The sequence below is a fragment of the Gouania willdenowi genome, chromosome 4 (assembly GCF_900634775.1).
Source record: "Gouania willdenowi chromosome 4, fGouWil2.1, whole genome shotgun sequence".
In the NCBI taxonomy this organism is placed as follows: domain Eukaryota; kingdom Metazoa; phylum Chordata; class Actinopteri; order Blenniiformes; family Gobiesocidae; genus Gouania; species Gouania willdenowi.
In genome coordinates, this window is record NC_041047.1 from 34,792,033 (window position 1) to 34,813,236 (window position 21,204).

The window sequence follows — 21,204 nt, forward strand, 5'->3', positions numbered from 1 at the left end:
CATTTGTCTTATCAAACGTAAAGAGTTATTGTGTTTAAAGAAAGAAAAAAAAAACCTTTCAACTTGAGGAAGAACAAGTATAAGCTTCAAATTAAATGTCCTTTCAAACAAGTCCCACCTTGGCCTCATGTGATCACTGCAGATGTGACAACATGTTGGGACAGGAACTCCTCTGTGGTAGAACCAACTATGTTCAAGCTGTGTTATGGGTATAAAGTCACTGCTTTTACCTCAGTGACATGTAGGACGTCTGGAAAACACGTCTGCTGATCAAGAAACGCAGTCGTTTACTCACATCATTCTGTCAGAAACTACGAAAAACATTTCACAAGCTGATTTATAGACAAGAAAATATAGACCCTGAACATAGATGTTAGTTACTTAGTAACATGCTGCTTTGAACCAGTGCTTCTCAAACTTTACAGGCAGCAACCCACAAAATAAAGGTCCCAAAGAGCGGGGGCCCTCCAAAATAAAGGTCCCAAAGAGCGGGGGCCCTCCAAAATAAAGGTTCCATACAGCGGGGACCCTCCAAAATAAAGGTCCCAGAGAGCGGGGACCCTCCAAAATAAAGGTCCCAGAGAGCGGGGACCCTCCAAAATAAAGGTCCCAGAGAGCAGGGACCCCCACTGTAGCTGAAGGTTGTTGAACACAGACATGAACATTGAAGAACAGTCATGTGGAGACAGGACCATCTATAAGGGGGAATAAAGGAGAGATTTTTGGGGTCCATCCATAAAGTCATAAAGACAAAAATATGGTAAGAAAAAGTTATAAAAATAGATTAAAATATGGTGAGTTTGGTGTAGTTGCAGAAAAAGGTAAAAATGGGCTCAAATTGTTCAGAAAAAAATTATTAGTTTCTTGAAGGCATCTGACAACCATCTCCCAGTGTCTCACAGCTCCAAATTGGGTCATGGCCCCAAAGTTGAGAACCACTGAATTAAGACCCTAATGGAGGGAATTGTACACAGATAAAGGTGTGTGAGTGTAACAGAGCTCTGCTGTCTTTCCCTTTCTAACTACACACTGATGCTAATGCTAACGCACACACTGAGCTGTGTGTTTTCTCTGCTCACCATGGGAGGGACTCACAACATACAAAGAATTTAGCCAGTTGGCAGAAATCTGCAGCTGTTTCATCCTTAATTCACCACTCTGATCTAGGGCTGGGCCATGTACACCAAAACTAAGATCGCAGTATTTTTTCCTCGAAATGGCGATATACGATATAATAATTATATTTTTAACTCAAATAAAGTCTGACCAGAAAGATAATTCTGGGTTAAATTTGCTGATGCAAAATGCCACACAGACTAAAATAATAAAAATAATAACTTGTGCGTGTATCACAAACATGGGCAACGAGCGGCCCCCAAAAGTAAATGACGGTAAAAAAATACACAAAATGACTGCAAAAACACAAATTAACAAAGAAATACATAAAAGGAGAAAAAAATGCACAATGGGACAACAAAAACGTACAGAGAAATACACAAAAAGAGGAGAAAATACACAATGGGATAACAAAAATCCAACATGCATACCAAAAGAATACACAAAATGACTCAGAAAGACATCCAACATTACTGAAAAATACATAGGACAACAAAATACACAAAAGGAGGAAAAAAAACATACAATCGGACTGACACATTTTAGTCTGTTTCTCCTGTAAGGGACAGCACGTGTGAGTGAGTTCTGTAGTGTGTGTTGTTTAGATGAAGGTCTGTGTTAGAACACACTCAGTGATCATCTAACTGAGCTTTACATGATGTTCTGAGAAGTAGAGAAAGAAACTACTTCTAAACAAGTATTTTAACTCTCTCAGTGCCATTGACGAGAAAACCCGTCAATTGCGTTTTTTTCACGGAAGTTGCTAGGATTCACTGTGACAGAGTTCTACTGTGAATAGAAGGCTTCTCTGTTGATGTAGTGACAACCTGCTGCCCTAAAGGCGGCAGCAGTGCACCTTTAGATGTGAGATTAGCTACTGATGCCATTTGTGGGCTCCGCAAATGGCTGCTCCGGTGTGTTGATGTGTCTTCTTTCACTGCAACTACCAAGTCAAATTCCTCGTATTGTTCTAAACTGTACCTGGTCATTAAAGCTCTTCTGATTCTGATTAGCTAAGGAGGAAGAAGCAGAGACGAGTGAGATTATGGTGCTATGAAGTGATATTGTGACGTATCTAGCAGCTCACAGCACCACATACTAACACAGAACATGTGTGGACCTGAGTGGATTATTGATGATGTTGTGATCGTGAGATAAAACCATCAACTAACCGGGGCAAATGGGTCATCCCTGCGTGTCGGGAGGAAGAGGAAGTTACGACTGTGTGATTGACGGGGGGGAGGGGGTGGGGAATACAAAATACAGTCAGCAAAAATTCAACTCTGAGCCAGATAGCAAAATAATAATAATTTTGCCATCATTTGCCTTGTCTCAGTGTTATTGAGACCGTTGAGAACACTACCACCTGACCGTGGATCAGGTGGTAGTGGGGCGTCTTCTGATCGAGAGGTTGGGGGTTCGATCCCAGTACCTGACTATGTGTTGAAGTGTCCTTGGGCAAGACACTGAACCCTATGTTGCTCCCAGTGGTCAACTAGCGCCTTGCATGGCAGTCCTGTCCCACTGGTGTGTGAATGTGAGAGTGATTGGGTGAATGAGCTGATTTGTAAAGCGCTTTGAGGCTGTTTCAGCGCTATATAAAATCAAGTCCATTTACCAAGTCCATTTGTTGTTGTTGTTTATTTTTTTTAAGAAGGAAACCAATGTTCAGATGTTATAGTTTTATAGGTGATTTGTGTAAAACTTGCCCTATTCAACTGCTGATTACAGAAAAACGAGACAAGCTACAAACAAATTTTATTTTTCTGATAAAAGTAGAGACTTTAATCTTTCAGAATTTGGTGGTTTCATATCGTTTTAGAACAAAATATTGTGTGGGTCTTTAAAAATCTGTCATAATGCTCTAAAATAGCTGGCACTGAGGGGGGTGGTAATCCTGAAAATGGCTAGCACTGAATGAGTTAATACAAAATAAGATATAAAATAAATATATATTGTTATAGGTGATAATATAATTTTCTATTTCACCAAAATAGAAAACTTGATATATTTTGGAGTCATTCTGTGTATTTTTGTTGTCTATTTGTTTATTTTGTACTAGTTTTGTGTATATTTGTTTTTGTTTTTTAGTCATTTGGTGTATTTCTGGCACATTTATTAACTCATTCACTGCAGGTGGTCTTCAACCAACTGAGTCAATTCTTAACATTCAACAAAATATTTGATCAATTTCAGTCAGGTTTTGGTTCTCATCACAGCACAGAAACTGATCTGATCAAAGTGATCAATGACATAAGGTTGAACACTGATTCAGGAAAAGTATCTGTTCTCATTCTATTGGATCTAAGTCTGCATTTGACACTGTAGATCATACAATTTTGTTGCACAGATTGTAAACATGGGTTGGACTAAATGTTAAAGTAATGGTTTAAGTTCTACTTGGAGGATCAAAGTTATTTTGTAAACATAGTAAACTTTGAATCTGACAGATTACCAATGTCCTGTGGGGTTCCTCAGGGATCTGTTCTTGGACCTCTTCTGTTTAGCCTTTATATGCTTCCTTTAGGACAAATTTTACAGAACTGTAAGGTTGATTATCAGAGCTATGCAGATGACACACAACTATATCTATCACTGAACCCAGATGACTATGGTCCCATTGAGGTGTTGTGTGACTGCTTAGAAAAAGTAAACTGATGGATGAGTGAAAACTTCCTTCAACTAAACCATGACAAGATGGAGGTGATTGTCTTTGGTAACAATGAAAAGAGGACTGCTGTCAGCAAGTATCTGAGTCTGGATCTTTAGAAGATAAAGACCAAGTCAAAAACCTTGGTGTTCTGATTGACTCAGATCTGACATTCAGCATCAGATCAAATCTATCACAAAAACATCTTCTACCACCTAAAGAACATCTCCAGAGTGAAAGGTTTAATGACTCAGAAAGATCAGGAGAAACTGGTCCATGCTTTTATCTCCAGCAGACTGGACTATTGTAATGGTCTTCATCAAACATCTACAGCTGGTTTAGAACGCTGCAGCTCAGGTCTGAACCAGAACAAAGAGGTCAGAACACATTACACTGGCTCCCAGTCAGCCTCAGAGGAGACTGTAAAGTTCTGCTGCTGGTTATAAATGTGTGAATGGGTTTGGTCCAGAATACATCAGTGAGATGTTAGTCAGGTATGAACCCAGCAGGTCTCTGAGATCTATGGACACAGGTCAGATAGTGGAGCCCAGAGCTCACAGTAACCATGGTGATGCTGTGTTTAGTTGTTATGCTGCAAAGAAGTGGAACAAACTGCAGCAGAGCTGAAGTCAGCATCACATGTGAACATTTTTAAATCAAAGTTAAAGGAACTTTTTTTCTCTACTGCATATGATTGAGAGAGAGATTTATGGTCATGTTGATGATGTCATGATGATTTTACTGATGATTTTAAATGTTCTTATTGATTTTAAACAATTGAATGTTTTATCATGTAAAGCACATTGAGTTGCCTTGTGTATGAAATGCGCTATACAAATAAATTTGCCTTTCCAGTCATTTTAGAGCATTTTGACAGATTTTTAAAGATCCACTGAATATTTTATACTATGATAATCTGACACTAGGTTTTGAAAGATTAAAGTCTCTACTTTCATCAAAAAATGTTTGTAGCTTTTTTTGTTCTTCTGTAATCATCAGTTGAATAAAGGAAAGTTTCACACAAATCACCAGTTTGTGACAAAACGCTGAGAAAAAAACATCTTTTTATGAAAAAACCTATTTGTGACTTTGAAGCTTTTTTTTTTTCTTCAGTGACAACTTATTAGTTTCCTTTTATAAAACTACAAAAACAACACTGAGAACAGGCTTTTGATGGCAACATTATTATTATTTTATTATCTGGGTCAGAGTTGGATGGTTCTTTACCGTGTTTTGGGCGTCCACCAAGTACCACCGTTTGGCGCCTCCAGGAAGCTCTCTGCCGTGATTGACATGTAAACAGACACGCCCACAAAGGTGAGCATTTCAGCGTCCTTCACGCAGTGCTATGTATGTATTTTCTACAGTCTATGTATGTACCGGCGAACGCCCCGCCCCCACGCTCTGTCTGTGTTTATAAAGCAGTATGAGCTCGGCTACGTAGTGGGTGGGCCGTCCTCTAGCCCTACGTCACTGTGTGGGGAGGAGGAATCAGTGTCCCGTCTATAGACACGCCCACTCATAAATATGCATAAGTAGGCCACAAATCAGCCTGTTTGTGTAGAGTTGATCAGAAAGTGACTTTTCAGAGGCTAAAACTCTGAAAAACAGGAGAGTTTTGGAAAATAAACCTCAAATACTATGTTTTTGGGGTTCTTAGAACAAATGGAGATGATGAAAAATAGCATGATATGAGACCTTTAAACATCTGCACAATATGAGCCACTTTTGGCTTTTCTCCTGTATGGGACGCACGTGTGAGTGAGTTCTGTAGTGACTTGTTTAGATGCAGGTCTGTGTTAAAACACACTGTGATCATCTAACTGAGCTTTACAAAGAAACCACTCCTAAAACAAGTATTTTAAATAGAAAATAAGATACATACTGAAAAATGTAATTGACCCCCACCCTGGAAGCAGCATCAGAGGGCGGACTTTGGTTTTTGTGTTGATACTGTGACATGGTTTGTCATTGCTTAGTGCGTGCGTGCGTGCGTTTGGTGAGGCCTTTGTACCCTGCAGAGCAGATAAAAGGCTGTTGTACACACACACACACACAGAGATGAAGAGCTCCTGTTTATTAGGCTCAGTCCGGGATCTGCACTAAGTGGGGGAGATATGTATAGTAGACCATGAATTTAACCTGGTAAGGTGCTTCAACTCAAACATGCTGAAATAATGGTTTGCCTTATTTTTACAATGCTGTTGTAGTTTATTTTAAAGAGGAATCATAGATCTATATGTTATAGTGCTTATACAGTGTATTTTGTTTCAAATGAAACATTAGCTGGGGTGATTAAACTGGAAATTTAAATGCAAGAGCTTATTTTTTTTCTAGCAATCATTCAAAAGTATATTTAGGTTTTTTTTATTTAACGAGTTTCTAGTTTCTTCTCTTTTTGTCCTTGTGAGGCTTTGTAAATGTGTTTACTCAGCTAATAATTTACACAGAACAAAGTATCTCAGGTCCAAGTGTAACACTGCACACTACTTATCTGTAGCATTGGAAATAAACGGCTCTAAATGTGTGTTTTATTCCCAGAAGTGACATGTAACTAAGTACAAATACTTTGTTACTGAACTTTAGTAGTTTTTCTGATATTTAGAAATGCCTAAACTTTCTAAAAATGAGCTCGTTACTTTTAAGATTTTCGAAAATGACGTCAAGACGTTAAAAGACGCAAAACAACACCTGCGAAGCTGGAGGAGAAGCTAGTGCTAGTCAGCGTGCTAACATGGAGGAGAAGCTAGTGCTAGTCAACGTGCTAACATGGAGGAGAAGTTTGTGCTAGTCAATATGCTAACATGGAGGAGAAGCTAGTGCTAGTCAATGTGCTAACATGGAGGAGAAGCTAGTGCTAGTCAATGTGCTAACATGGAGGAGAAGCTAGTGCTAGTCAATGTGCTAACATGGAGGAGAAGCTAGTGCTAGTCAATATGCTGACATGGAGGAGCAGCTAGTGCTAATCAATGTGCTAACAGGGAGGAGAAGCTAGTTCTAGTCAATGTGCTAACATGGAGGAGAAGCTAGTTCTAGTCAATGTGCTAACATGGAGGAGAAGCTAGTTCTAGTCAATGTGCTAACATGGAGGAGAAGCTAGTTCTAGTCAATGTGCTAACATGGAGGAGAAGCTAGTTCTAGTCAATGTGCTAACATGGAGGAGAAGCTTGTGCTAGTCAATGTGCTAACATGGAGTAGAAGCTAGTGCTAGTCAACGTGCTAACATGGAGGAGCAGCTAGTGCTAGTCAACGTGCTAACATGGCGATATAGAATTTGCTGGTTTTAAACCCTTTCGTATTAATGAAGGGACATTTGTTTTGCTTTTTTTATTACTTTTTTACATTCAGTAGCATGCACTTTTTTTACTTTTATGCAAGTGGGGATCAAAGTCAATAGTTTTACTTTATTCTTGTATCTCTACTTTTACTAGAGTACTGAAGACTAGTACTTTAGCACCTCTGTTTATTCTACATCAGAATGAGTCCTCCTCTCAGGTGATTGTTGTTTTTTTTAGCCGTTTGTTTTTCTGCCTCCTTCCTAACCTCATTGGGTCTGAAACCCAAACCATTCAGAGCACACACTCAGTGATGTCATAGGCTCCACTACACAGACCTTGGCCTTTTTCCGAGATCAGGTATCTGAACACTTTGTTTGTGTCCATGTCATGTGTGTCAGCATCTGCAGAAGTTCACATCTTAAAGGGATCTTCCACTCTTTTTACAACTAGTACAGTACCCGTCGGAAGTATGTATTCATATAGTGGGGGCTTAAGTAGAGTTTTTAATTATGGCCAAATAAGTATGTATTTAAAGGTTTAGATGTGTATTTTTCTGTAATGTATGTTTTTTGGATCATTGTGTATTTTTGTATATTTTTTGGTGTAGTTTTGTGCGTTTCTGTTGTCATTTAGTTTTTTTGTATAACCCTAACCCACATCACCATTGATTAGACACATATATGCATATATGCAACTCAACTTTATTTATATAGCGCAAATTACAACAAAGTCGTCTCATTGTGCTTAACAAAATATAAAGTTCATAGTAAAAAAAAAAGAACCCAACAACATCCACATGAACAAACATTTAGTTTTAGCGACAGGAAGAAAAAACTGTTAGAACCAGGTTCAGAGGTGGAGAACATCTGCTTCCACTGGTTGGGTTTAGTGAACAGAAGGACAAACAGAATAGGTACTGCATGTGGTAATGTGAGTATAAAGCTTACTCTTTATTGGGATGTGAAACAATTTTTCTTTTTGCGACTTATTTTGGGTTATTTCACCACTGGTGAAAATTGAAAATCCTTTACATGAGGTCATTATAGCTTGGCTCTGTGTCTGATAATAATTTATTGTTTATGAATTTTTCACTTCTAACATGAAATACATAAAAACCAGTGCATCAGAAAAAACATTTCTTTTTAAGGACATAATATTAATTATAAAAAAAATCTCATGTTCTACATTTTCTTTTTTGGGGGTGTTTTTCCTTCAAATTACATTAATATGTATCCATCATTATTATAATAACAGTAATTAAATGCTGCATCAGATATGCATCAGAAACCAGTTAAATTGGTTTACAAGGCATCTGTTCTATGGTGTACTTTTTCTATATTCTGAGAGAGTAGGTGGAGCTGTATTACTATACCACATTTACTTTTCCTTTGTGATGGAGTTCCTGACATATTGGAAGATGAAGATGGAAGAAAAATAAGGACACACCCCTCTCTCTCTAAATTGTCCATATCTCTAAAAATATTCATCCGATCAAACTAAAACATACATTTTGAATATTGGATAGTTACGGAACAATTAGCAAACAATTCTAAATTTTTTGAGACAGAAGTGTGTTGGATGTCCTGAAAACGTGTAGAAATGACCTGAAATGTGCTTTGATGTGGTGTAAACGTTTTTTTAGATTCATGTTCTATCACCTAATACTGGAGGTTTATGTATTACACAAACTAGTACAGTGCCCGTTGGAAGTATGTATTCATATAGTGGGAGGAGCTTAAGTAGAGTTGTCAATTATGGCCAAATGAGTATGTGTTTGAAGGTAGGATGTAAAAAAATGAGTTCATACTTAGATGTGTATATACTCTGTAGTGTTATAAAGGGGTTTATTTGTCGGTGCAAAGTAAAATAGTGTGTGTGATTTTTCTTGTTTAATTCTATGAGACATGCGCATGATAAATGTGTTTTTTTTAACTAATTTTTTTTTGTTTGGTGTATTTTTCTGTAAAGTATGTTTTTTGGAGTCATGTTGTGTGTTTTTGAAGCCTTTTTCTATATTTTTGTGCATTTCTGTTGTAGTTTTGTGTACTCTTTATATAAATATTGTTTAGTTTTTTGTTTTATTTTACTCTTTTAGAATATTTTCTATTATAAATACCTTATGTGTGGTGAGGGCGTGTGTGTGTCCACACGCGAAACGTTTGTTCACCACTCGTGTTTCTCTTTGTTGGTTTTTACGCAAACTTTATTGACCACAGTTCACAGTAGAATAAGACCACAGTAGACCACAGGTTATAAACCTGAAACAGGATATATGTTTTATCACATTACACTTATTACCAGTGCTAACAGGTTGATTTAACAGTTCCTACATTACCAATGGATCTTGTGTTCTCGACGATTGGTCTGGTTTTTGACCTTCTGGTTCAGGTCTTGCTGACTGACACACGCACACAGACTTTCTTTTCTTTTATAGATAGATGGCCATTGTAGCGCCAATCAGAAAAACAACAAAACTGCACAAAACAAAAAGTAAAGCTCCAAACTACGAGTGAGTAAGCAAATTAAAATATTATCTACAATTCGGCTGTCTTATTTTTTTAAACACAAATCATTGTTTACCTTCGAACCGAGTGATCAGAGCTTAACTTTCATGCGCGGCACCACAGAGAATCCACAGTTTTCTAGATGGAGTATTGAACAGGTTGAGTTCAATACTGACTCTCGTGAAACTGCGCCTTAGTGAGCAATTACATGGACAGTTATATAATTTAAACAATGGGAACTTGTTGGTAAGAGACTCACCAGTGGCTGATGGTTTCAAATGATCTATTCGGCGATGCTGACAATAGCATGGCGATGGAGACGAAGGAGGACGTGGACTCGGTGACCTGCGATTTAAAGGAAATTTAATTTTAATTTTAAATAACCATGAAATATTGACTTGAATAACTTTTAGCAGTACAAAAATGTTTTTAATATTTACCTTTTTTAAACCCAAACAAACTGCGACACAGTGGCGTCATGAAACTGGAACTGGAAGTAGCGCTGTCAATACTGTGCTCATTACCGAGAGTGCCGTAATCTTTAAATTAACGTTTTGCACACACTTTTGTTATTTGGAAGCTATTGACAAAGTTTCAGGTCGAACACACACTGTTTGGATCTTTGCGACGACTTTGATCGCATCTACTGCGTTATCCCTCCAGAAGAATCGATAGAGATGGACTTCTCGGTCCTTTAGCCAGACAGAGTTGTACATCTTTGTCATTTTGCAGAGTGCCGCATACCTCCCAGATCTGAATCTTAGGAGTACTCCAACCATTAATTTCCTCCTTTGTTAACTTAACAGCAGCCCCTCTTGAGACCATCTTATGGATTTTCTCCTTGTACACAGCCTTCCATTCCGGCGCCTTTTCAAAACATCTTTCCATGTTCCGAAAGGTCGCTTCCACTGCATGTCAGTTGTCTGGTAGTGTTGTGGGGTCTCCTTTCCAAGTGAGGGAGTTTGCTGTGTTTGTCGGCCTGGATGTAGGTGAGGCACTCTTTGATCTTTTCCATTTCTCGTTCCTCTCCTAGGGTAATTTCCTTACCGCCGGGAGCACAACTAACACACTTGCAGTCACCACATTGACTGTCACATGCCGCGCCAACACTGTCCCACTTGAACCACTCGAAGACTTCTTTATTGGTAGTCGTGGTACCTCAGTGGATCGTTTCTCAACCTTCCACCTGGGCTGCTTTGCTTGGTTCATTTGGGCCAACGAGTATCTCCTTGTACATTCTGGAAGATGTCCTCATCGAGCGCGCAAAGTGGGTGTCAGACCTGTGTGCCTCCAGGTCTACCACTTCAAAGAGGCCAGGATGGGTTCCACCGATGGTCTTTCTCAGGGGACCATCCCAGAGGACAAGGTTTCCTACCTTTCTTATTGACTGCGGAACCAGGCGACCCCCCCCGTGGCTAATCAACAAGTCGATCTTCTTAGGACGGATCAAGTCTCGAAGTGCGGCTTCTGGGAAGAATTTCTTTAGTCGCTGTGGCGAGACTGCCCGGCTCACCTTAGCGATGCTTTACAACCCGTAACAGATGAGCTTAGAGGATATGCCCCTCGAGATGGAACATCTTGTTTTCGAGGGGGTCCTCAACTTACATAAAATGACAGATACAGCAGAGCAGACAATACAATATTTCAAAAATAATAAATACAGCAAAATATAGATAGACACACACACATACACACCCACACACACACAGTATACATTTAACAGTTGATCAAAACAGTAAATATTTTATACAAAAATAAATAAATAATAATAGTGATATCATTAATAGTAGCTATCTAATGGCTTCTTTTGGCTTCTTCTTGTTCTGAGGTCTTGGACAGAGCAAGTAGTTATGATCTGGGGACCTTCTCTACAACGGTCGTCTCTTGAGCATAGGTATCTTTTGGTGCAGCTTTCGTCAACGCCATGAAGGAGCAAGCACTGGAAACATGCGCCTGCTTTCTTTAGCTGAGCTTTCTTGCTCACCAAGTTGAGCTTCCTGAAGGCTTTACAGGCAAATAGCCTGCCTACCTGCTCATTGTCTCCACACATGGTGCATGAACTTGGTTGGGAGTTTCTCTGAGCGTTTCCCAAGGTGGCTTTGGTGGAGGCTTTCTTTTCCATTGGTCTGACGTATGACCCCTCAGGATTATCAGCTAAGCTGGGTTGTAGCTAGTCCATCTTCTCGAGAATGTCTTCCTGTTTCTTCAGGTACTGTAGCAAACAATCAAAGTGGTTTTGCGATACTTCTAGGGTCATTCTTGTGTGTGAGCCACTTTCCCCTTTATGGAGTCTGGAAGTTTACTTTCAGTCGAATGCACCACCACTTGATTTTTCACCGTCTTCCTGTCTTAGGACTTGCAGATCTCGTAGGGCCCTCTCCACGGCCCGAATCCGTTCAATAACCTTTCTTGGGTGGTTTCCCTTAACCGGGGAAAGTTCTTGCACTTCTTTTGAGATCCGCAGCACTATTTTTGTCTTGTTTCCATACCTGTTGTCTAGGAGCCTGAACACGTCACTAGCAGAACCACAGCTGGACAGCACAAGATTCCTTTTTACCCTTTTATCCAGGCTGCGTAGAAGGTGGAACTTTTTCACATCTTCCAATTGATGAGGGTTCTCCAATTGCTACAGATTCTCCCATTCAGACATCCAGCGGTAGTAATTTCTCATGTTACCAGTAAACATGGGCAGGCGTGCTTGCTCTAGACTGATCAGGGGTCTTGAGTTGTGAGCCGGTGACACCCTGAGATGCGTTAAGGGCACCACGGGGCGAGCTTGCAGCATTTGGAGGTGCATTGTTGGGGCAAACTAGGCTGGAAGTGGTCGACTGGTGGTTGAGAGTCTGCAAAGTAGTTTTGGTACCGGTCTTGTTCTACTTTGATGTGCGACTCCAACTGGGTGCTCTTGTATTTGTGCGGCTTCTCTTTGTATTCAAACTGGTCCCAGTCTTGCCACCAATGTGACAGCATCTCTTGACGTCTCCTTTGCTTTCTAGCACGGGCTCTGAACTCAGCGATCTTTGCTCTCAGGACGAGGTCTCTCCACCCATCCAAACTCTCTTCAAGCTGGTGGACCTCCTGTTCTAGGTCTTTATTCATTAGTTCAAGCTGCTGTCTTGACTGCTGATGACCGGCTGCCTCGGCCTGGTCCATGGCTGACTCAGCCTCTCTAGCAAGGGTGGTTAATTCCTCTTCAGCGAACCTGGTCCAGAAGCTTTCTATGACTATCTGTTTGACATCTTAAAACACCACGTTACACAGTGCTGTTTCCTCATCAGTGTCTTCTGCCATTCTTTTAGCTTCATCACCACCCACTTTTCTTAAGGCCGTGACATAGCTGATCCCAGCAACTGACGTGGTGATTCTCACTTTTAAGAGCGCTCCAATCACTACTCATTTCAGGTTCGTCCAGCGCATCAGCCCTGAGAGTGAGGTATTTGCCCCTCTTAGTGGATTCAGTCAGGGCTGCTGAGTACTTCTACTTTAGCACCTCCAGTTCCTCCTTTGCTGTAGCATCCTGTTATTTTTTCTGGCTTCGATCGAGTTTATAAGTTTCTTCTGCCGGTGGGTTTTTGTAGTCCTCTATTTGGCCTTCACTTATTTATTCGTCGGCTAGTAGGTTAACAGATGATCTTACAGCCTTATGGGTGGGCTGTTAGCTTCAGTCAGAAGTTAAACAGTCGTTGATGACTATTCCTGTCTCAGTCTTCAATGCTCCAAGGATTGGAACAGTCCTCTTTCCTTGAGACCAGGCCTTGGTTTACAGCTGAAGACAATCCTGGTCTATATCAATTTGGATCTTTGGTGTCAGCCCTCAGAAAAGGCTCGGCCAGGTATCACATTGTTCACCACTCGTGTTTCTCTTTGTTGGTTTTTACGCAAATTTATTGACCACAGTTCACAGTAGAATAAGACCACAGTAGACCACAGGTTATAAACCTGAAACAGGATATATGCTTTATCACATTTCACTAATCACACTTATTACCAGTGCTAACAGGTTCGTTTAACAGTTCCTACATTACCAATGGATCTTGTGTTCTCGACGATTGGTCTGGTTTTTGACCTTCTGGTTCAGGTCTTGCTGACTGACACACGCACACAGACTTTCTTTTTTTATATAGATAGATGAGTGATAGTTCAGCAGTTGAAAAAGGCTTTCTTTACATTTTTTTTAGCTCCATCTCTGTGATGCGTAGCATGTTTTTTAAAGTTTTTTTTAACCTGTGTACCGTCATGTTTAACACCAGGCTGCTGGAGACAGACAGCAAGTCACTTCGCTCCATGAATGGATCTCGACGGAACAGCGGCTCCTCCCTGGTCTCTAGCTCCTCAGCCTCTTCCAACCTCTCCCATCTGGAGGAGGACACATGGATTCTTTGGGGACGAATCGTCAATGAATGGGAGGATGTGTGCAAGAAGAAGGAAAAACAACTTAAGGTGAGAGGAGAGCGTTTTAATGGGTTTATGCAAAGTTCTCTCCTGTTCAGTGGAACGTAGGGGGCCCCCGCGCTGTGATTTTGATTTCCTACTCTGTGATTTTGATTCCCTACGCTGTGATTTTGATCCCCTACACTGTGATTTTGATTCCTATTCTGTCATTTTGACCCCTACGCTGTTATTTTAATTTCCTACACTGTCATTTTGATTCCTATTCTGTAATTTTGATCCCCCACACTGTGATTTTGATCCCCTATGCTGTGATGTCGCCCCCCCATGCTGGTTGAAACACAGAGTAGGGGGCTTTTTTGTTGTTTTGTCCTTTTTTGTACCATGTGGTAATAATTGTTTCACACTTGGACTCAAAGGGATTGTTTTAACTCTTTTTAATCTGAATAACTCAGAAACACATACATCTATTTACTACTGGTGATTTGCTCAGATGCTCCCGCCTTCACCTGAGGACCCCTCAGCCACATAGCTGCCCTGATGCTGCCTGTGTGCATCCTCTGCTTGGTAACCATAATCACAGTCTATTATAAACAATGTGCTTCATCATTTAAACCACATGTCAAACTCATGGCTCAGGAGCCAAAACTGGCCCTTTGGAGCATCCAATTTGTCCCGCAGGAGAAAGTAAAAAAAGAAACATTTGCAGGTGCTCACAATTTTTCTGGTGCTTATATCACACAAGTGCAGTCATTTTGAATTGTTAAAAAACATTCTTACAAAATCCTTATTTCCCTTAATTTAATAGAAATTTGTCACAAAATCTAGGAAATTTAAAGTAAAGATCCTGTTGGGACTGATTTCTATCATTGCTTGAATGTTGTTGTTTCTTGCATGTTATTTGTTGTCTCTACGGTGTGTGTGAGTATTTATTAGTGGAGGATTTATACCAAGCATGAGTAACTAACTATTCAAATCAATTAAACTTTATTTTTATAGTGTAAATTACAACAGTCAATGCGCTTATCAAAATATAAAATTCATAAGAAAAAAAAAACCCAACAAGATCCACATGAACAAACATTTAGTGACAGTGGGAAGAAACACCATTAGAACCAGGTTCAGAGGTGGCAGCCATCTGTGTCGACTGGATGGGGTTAGTGGACAGAAGGACCAACATAACAGGAAAGAGAGATAGAACATCAAAGTGTCTCAGACTAGTTGAGCCACAGATCAGGAACTGCCATCATCAGCTTCACAACACCTGAAACCGAGCAGAGAGAGAAGACACTGAAAAACATGATATAGTATTACCAAGTCAGCCTGCCTTGGCCTTGGGCCTCACTCCCAGTGGCCTAGTCAACACTTATTGTAAAGGTGACCAATTTCTTCCCGTTTAATGGTAAGCTAACAGCGACTCCAAGGTCTGTAAATGCGACAGTTCACAGACAAGCCCATGTCAGCTCTAGTGGTTAAGTTAATGCTATTATACGGTATACGCTTCAGCATATAAGCAGGTTTTGAGTTTAGCCTTAAAAGGTGGAGAGGGTAGCAGACTCCCGTACTAAGACTGGGAACTGTTTCCAAAGGGGAGGAGCCGGGTAGCTGAATGCTCTGCCTCCTGTTCTACTTCTAGATACTTTAGGAACTTCCAGGAGACCACCAAACTGAGAATGGAGTGTTCTTCCTGGACGATAGGACACTAACAGGTCTCTAAGATATACAGGAGCTAGATCATGTAGAGCGTTGTATGCTAACAGGAGGATTTTAAACTCTATTCTAGATTTTACAGGAAGCCAATGAAGAGAAGCCAACACTGTAGAAATATGTTCTCTCCTGTTAGTACCTGTTAGTATTCTAGCTGCAGCATTCTGAATTAACTGGAGACTTTTTAGTGAGTTACTAGGACATCCTGACAGTATAGAGTTACAATAATCTAATCTAGATGTAACACATGCATGGATTAGTTTTTCAGCATCACTCTGGGTCAAGATATTCCTGATTTTATAGATATTACAGAGGTAGAAGAAGGCTGTCCTTGTGATTTGTTTAATATGAGAATTAAAGGATAAGTCAGTATCAATGATAATGTCTAAGTTTTTTACTGTGGTTGCTAGGTGACAGAGTAATGTCATCCAGAGACACTATTTACTCTGATAATTTATCTCTGAGGTGTTTTGGACCAAATAAAATCACTTTGGTTTTATCCTGGTTAAGAAGGAGAAAGTTACGACTCATCCAGGATGTGATGTCATTAAGACAAGCCTGGAGTTTTAATAACTGATGAGTTTCATCTGATTTCATTGAGAGATAAAGCTGTGTATCATCTGCATAGCAATGGAAATGTATATAATGGTGCTGCAAACTGGTGCGTATTTGGCCCCTGAACTAATAGGTGTCTGACAGCCCTGCCTGGTGAGAACCCTGGACCAGTTCATGAATTTATGATAACTGTTTATTAATCAGGAGTCAGTCTGTTTCTCCTCCCAGCTCCTCGTGTGTGTTTTTGTGTGTGTGTTCAGTGTGTGTGTGTGTGTGTGTTCAGTGTGAAGGCTGCAGGGCTTCCTCCTCTTCCTCACTGACCCAGTCACTGTTGGAGTTGTTGACCTGTGGAGCTACTTTTAGTCTGACTTTAGTTCTCTAGTTACACTGTTAATTTGTGTGACAAACATGAGTCCAGAGTGTAACACACACACATTATAATTGCAATTGTGTAATGGATAATTCATTACAATTATGGTGTAATAGTAATTTTAAGAAGATCTTGCTGTCTTAATTGTAATTAAATTGTAATCAAGTTTAGATAATTGACTTTGTAATTGTAGTTGCCATGACAATTCTATAAAGTTATTATAATTAATTTAGTGCTAAGCGGTGGAACCATTTTACAGTTCTACACATATGTAGTTAATTATTAAAATGTGTTTCATATCACATATTTTACCTTTTAAAAAAATTATAAAGCTAGGGGTATACTGACACCAAAAAATACACCCACACTAACAATATTAAAACCTATATTTTTCATTGATTAGGAAGAGTAACAAGGTAACCAATAGATAGGAAATAAATTAGATGATAAATAATAGTTTTTAGTGTATTTTACAGCTGATTTGGGACCCGTTAGCATTAGAGATGCTAACAGGAAGCTAACTGAGCTTATTTCTTTCAGGTGCAGTAATTGTAATTAATTGTAACTGAACTTTAGTAATTGAGAAAGTAATTGTAATTGACTATCTGAGGATAAAAAAATAATTGTAATTTAATTGTAATTGGAAAAAATTGCTGGTCACTGTAATTGTAATTGAACATGGATAATTGAAAACATAAGTATAACTGAAAATTGTATTTGACCCCAAACCTGAATGGTGTGTTGTGCTAGGTATGGCTAGGCTAGGCTAGCTAATAGCAGCAGTGAGTAAACAGGGAACTGCTGTTTATCTGATGTTATATTGATCGATCAGCTCCTGCTTTAACATTAGTTACTGATACAATTCAGTGGATCACATTGGCTGGTTTTAACTTCTTTGCTGCTTTGAAAGTGAGAGTTTTGCCAGAACGACTAGTGATCTGTATTATAAACTGAAAGGCTCTTAATTTGAACAAAAAAAAGCTACCATTTGAAAAGTATTTCTGTTGTAACAGGGATTTTTTTCTTATAAATGATTAACTTTACATCAGAAACAAGGTTTGAGAAGCATCAGATTTATACAGATAGTACATAATAATAGTTAATAGAGTATTGTTCTAATGCTGAACAAGTCATACAGTTGTTTGTCATGGCTAACCTTTCAAAGTGGAGCATGTGTGGGTGGACCTCTGTTACACACACACACACACACACACACACACACACACACACACACACACACACACACACACACACACACACACACACACACACACACACACACACTCCCTCACAGGAATCAAATGTATCAGCAGTAATTCATGGAGTACAAAGGGCCTGAAATGATGACATAAATATAGATATGAAAGGTAGGACACTTTAGATCTTCACCTTAACTTTTCAGATTCCTTTCTATGTCCAATATTCAGCAGTAAAAAGTGTGTCCCAGTGGATGAGCATTTCAGAAATGTTTTAGAACACGTGTCAAACTCGAGGCCCGGGGGCCAAATCTGGGCCTTCAGACCAGTGTTTCTGAAATGGGGGTACGTGATTGTACTACAGGGGGTACTTGAGAGAGTCAGTGGAAAATTAACAAATAAAGTGTCAGTGTAAATGATAAAAACTATAGAAATCAATCTATTCAGGAGCCACTAAATCAGTTATTTTAAACCTGGGGTCAGGACCCTGTGTGATGTCACCTAAAGTTTGAATGGGGTCACCTGAAATTTCTGAAAAACTCAAATAGATTTTTTAATTTTTTTTGTGAGCGCAAAATATTGTAAAGTTTCGTTGAATTTGTGTATTATGAGGGAATGTGATATCTGCAACTGGACAAGTTGGTAATTTACACTTTGATTATTTATGTTTATTCTGTCAGAGACACAAACAGGTGTTAATCCCATCGTTCTACTCTGAGCTCTTCCTTACATTTTATTTCTATTTTAAATGAGGTGATATGTGGGACCTGCAGTAATACAGGGACTGTTATTGATACACACACACACACACTCACCCCGACTCATTCATTTAATGTTTCTATTGTTTTATTTAGTTGGTTGTTTTTGTGTTTATATCACAAATATCTGTAAAATGATTTTTTTGATCATGTTTATTATACTGCTACAAACACAGATTAGTCAGGATCAGTGCACAAGATGCACCACCTCAAATATTTATTCTGCATTTTATTTTAACTAGGTTTTTATTTGAGAAAGTATAGAACACAGTTTTTTCAGATTGTAATTTAAACTCTTTGAGCTTTCTGCCTCATCTTGCACTGTGTATATAATTCTGTGATATTACATTTATTGTTTATTTTATTTGTGAAAAATTGTAAATAAGTTATTAACACGTCCCTTCCCCAACTCATTAATTTGATATTTTTCTATAGTTTTATTTAGTTTTTGTTTGGATTAAGATGATGAAGCTCACTATTGATGTTGGACGGTGATTATGGTTATCAAGCAGAGGATGCACTCAGGCAGCATCAGGGCAGCTTAATGGCTGCAGGGGCCCTCAGGTGAAGGCAGGAGCTTCTGAGCAGATCACCTGTAGTAAATAGATGTTTGTGTTTTAGTCATTTAGGTTAAAAAGAGTTAAAGCAACCCGTGAACGTCTGGAAGTGCCTTTGAGTCCAAGTGTGAAACATATATTATGACGATGCAAATAAAAAAAGGACAAAACAACAGAAAAGCCCTGGATTAATATCACAGCGTGTTGGATTAATATCACAGCGTGTTGGATTAATATCACAGCGTGTTGGATTAATATCACAGCGTGGGGGATTAATATCACAGCGTGTTGGATTAATATCACAGCGTGGGGGATTAATATCACAGCGTGTTGGATTAATATCACAGCGTGTTGGATTAATATCACAGCGTGTTGGATTAATATCACAGCGTGTTGGATTAATATCACAGCGTGGGGGATTAATATCACAGCGTGTTGGATTAATATCACAGCGTGTTGGATTAATATCACAGCGCGTTGGATTAATATCACAGCGCGGGGGATTCATATCACAGCGTGGGGGATTCATATCACAGCGTGGGGGATTCATATCACAGCGTGGGGGATTCATATCACAGCGTGTTGGATTAATATCACAGCGTGTTGGATTAATATCACAGCGTGTTGGATTAATATCACAGCGTGGGGGATTAATATCACAGCATGTTGGATTAATATCACAGCGTGTTGGATTAATATCACAGCGTGTTGGATTAATATCACAGCGTGTTGGATTAATATCACAGCATGGGGGATTAATATCACAGCGTGTTGGATTAATATCACAGCGTGTTGGATTAATATCACAGCGCGTTGGATTAATATCACAGCGTGGGGGATTAATATCACAGCGTGGGGGATTCATATCACAGCGTGGGGGATTCATATCACAGCGTGGGGGATTCATATCACAGCGTGTTGGATTAATATCACAGCGTGGGGGATTCATATCACAGCGTGTTGGATTAATATCACAGCGTGGGGGATTAATATCACAGCGTGTTGGATTAATATCACAGCGTGTTGGATTAATATCACAGCGTGGGGGATTAATATCACAGCGTGGGGGATTCATATCACAGCGTGTTGGATTAATATCACAGCGTGTTGGATTAATATCACAGCGTGGGGGATTAATATCACAGCGTGGGGGATTAATATCACAGCGTGGGGGATTAATATCACAGCGTGGGGGATTAATATCACAGCGTGTTGGATTAATATCACAGCGTGGGGGATTAATATCACAGCGTGGGGGATTAATATCACAGCGTGGGGGATTAATATCACAGCGTGGGGGATTAATATCACAGCGTGGGGGATTAATATCACAGCATGTTGGATTAATATCACAGCGCGTTGGATTCATATCACAGCGTGGGGGATTCATATCACAGCGTGTTGGATTAATATCACAGCGTGTTGGATTAATATCACAGCGTGTTGGATTAATATCACAGCGTGTTGGATTAATATCACAGCGCGTTGGATTCATATCACAGCGCGTTGGATTCATATCACAGCGTGGGGGATTAATATCACAGCGTGTTGGATTAATATCACAGCGTGTTGGATTAATATCACAGCGTGTTGGATTAATATCACAGCGTGTTGGATTCATATCACAGCGTGGGGGATTCATATCACAGCGTGTTGGATTCATATCACAGCGTGTTGGATTAATATCACAGCGTGGGGGATTAATATCACAGCGTGGGGGATTAATATCACAGCGTGTTGGATTAATATCACAGCGTGTTGGATTAATATCACAGCGTGTTGGATTAATATCACAGCGTGGGGGATTAATATCACAGCGTGGGGGATTAATATCACAGCGTGGGGGATTCATATCACAGCGTGTTGGATTAATATCACAGCGTGGGGGATTAATATCACAGCGTGTTGGATTAATATCACAGCGTGTTGGATTAATATCACAGCGCGTTGGATTAATATCACAGCGTGGGGGATTAATATCACAGCGTGGGGGATTAATATCACAGCGTGGGGGATTCATATCACAGCGTGTTGGATTAATATCACAGCGTGGGGGATTAATATCACAGCGTGTTGGATTAATATCACAGCGTGGGGGATTAATATCACAGCGTGGGGGATTAA

At 39.7% G+C, this 21,204-nt stretch overlaps 1 protein-coding gene across 6 annotated transcripts in view; it reads left to right on the forward strand.

The window, feature by feature from the left end:
* Positions 1 to 21,204, forward strand: part of evi5b (ecotropic viral integration site 5b) — a 73,563-nt gene that overhangs the window by 18,511 nt on the left and 33,848 nt on the right. For 5 of the 6 annotated variants that reach the window (XM_028443693.1, XM_028443692.1, XM_028443696.1 and 2 more), the window contains exon 3: positions 13,799 to 13,988. In XM_028443693.1, the coding sequence (XP_028299494.1) occupies positions 13,799 to 13,988 (190 nt within the window). Of the gene's footprint in view, positions 1 to 5,822; positions 5,912 to 13,798; positions 13,989 to 21,204 lie in introns of those variants that run through there. The other variant, XM_028443695.1, reaches the window with a different exon arrangement.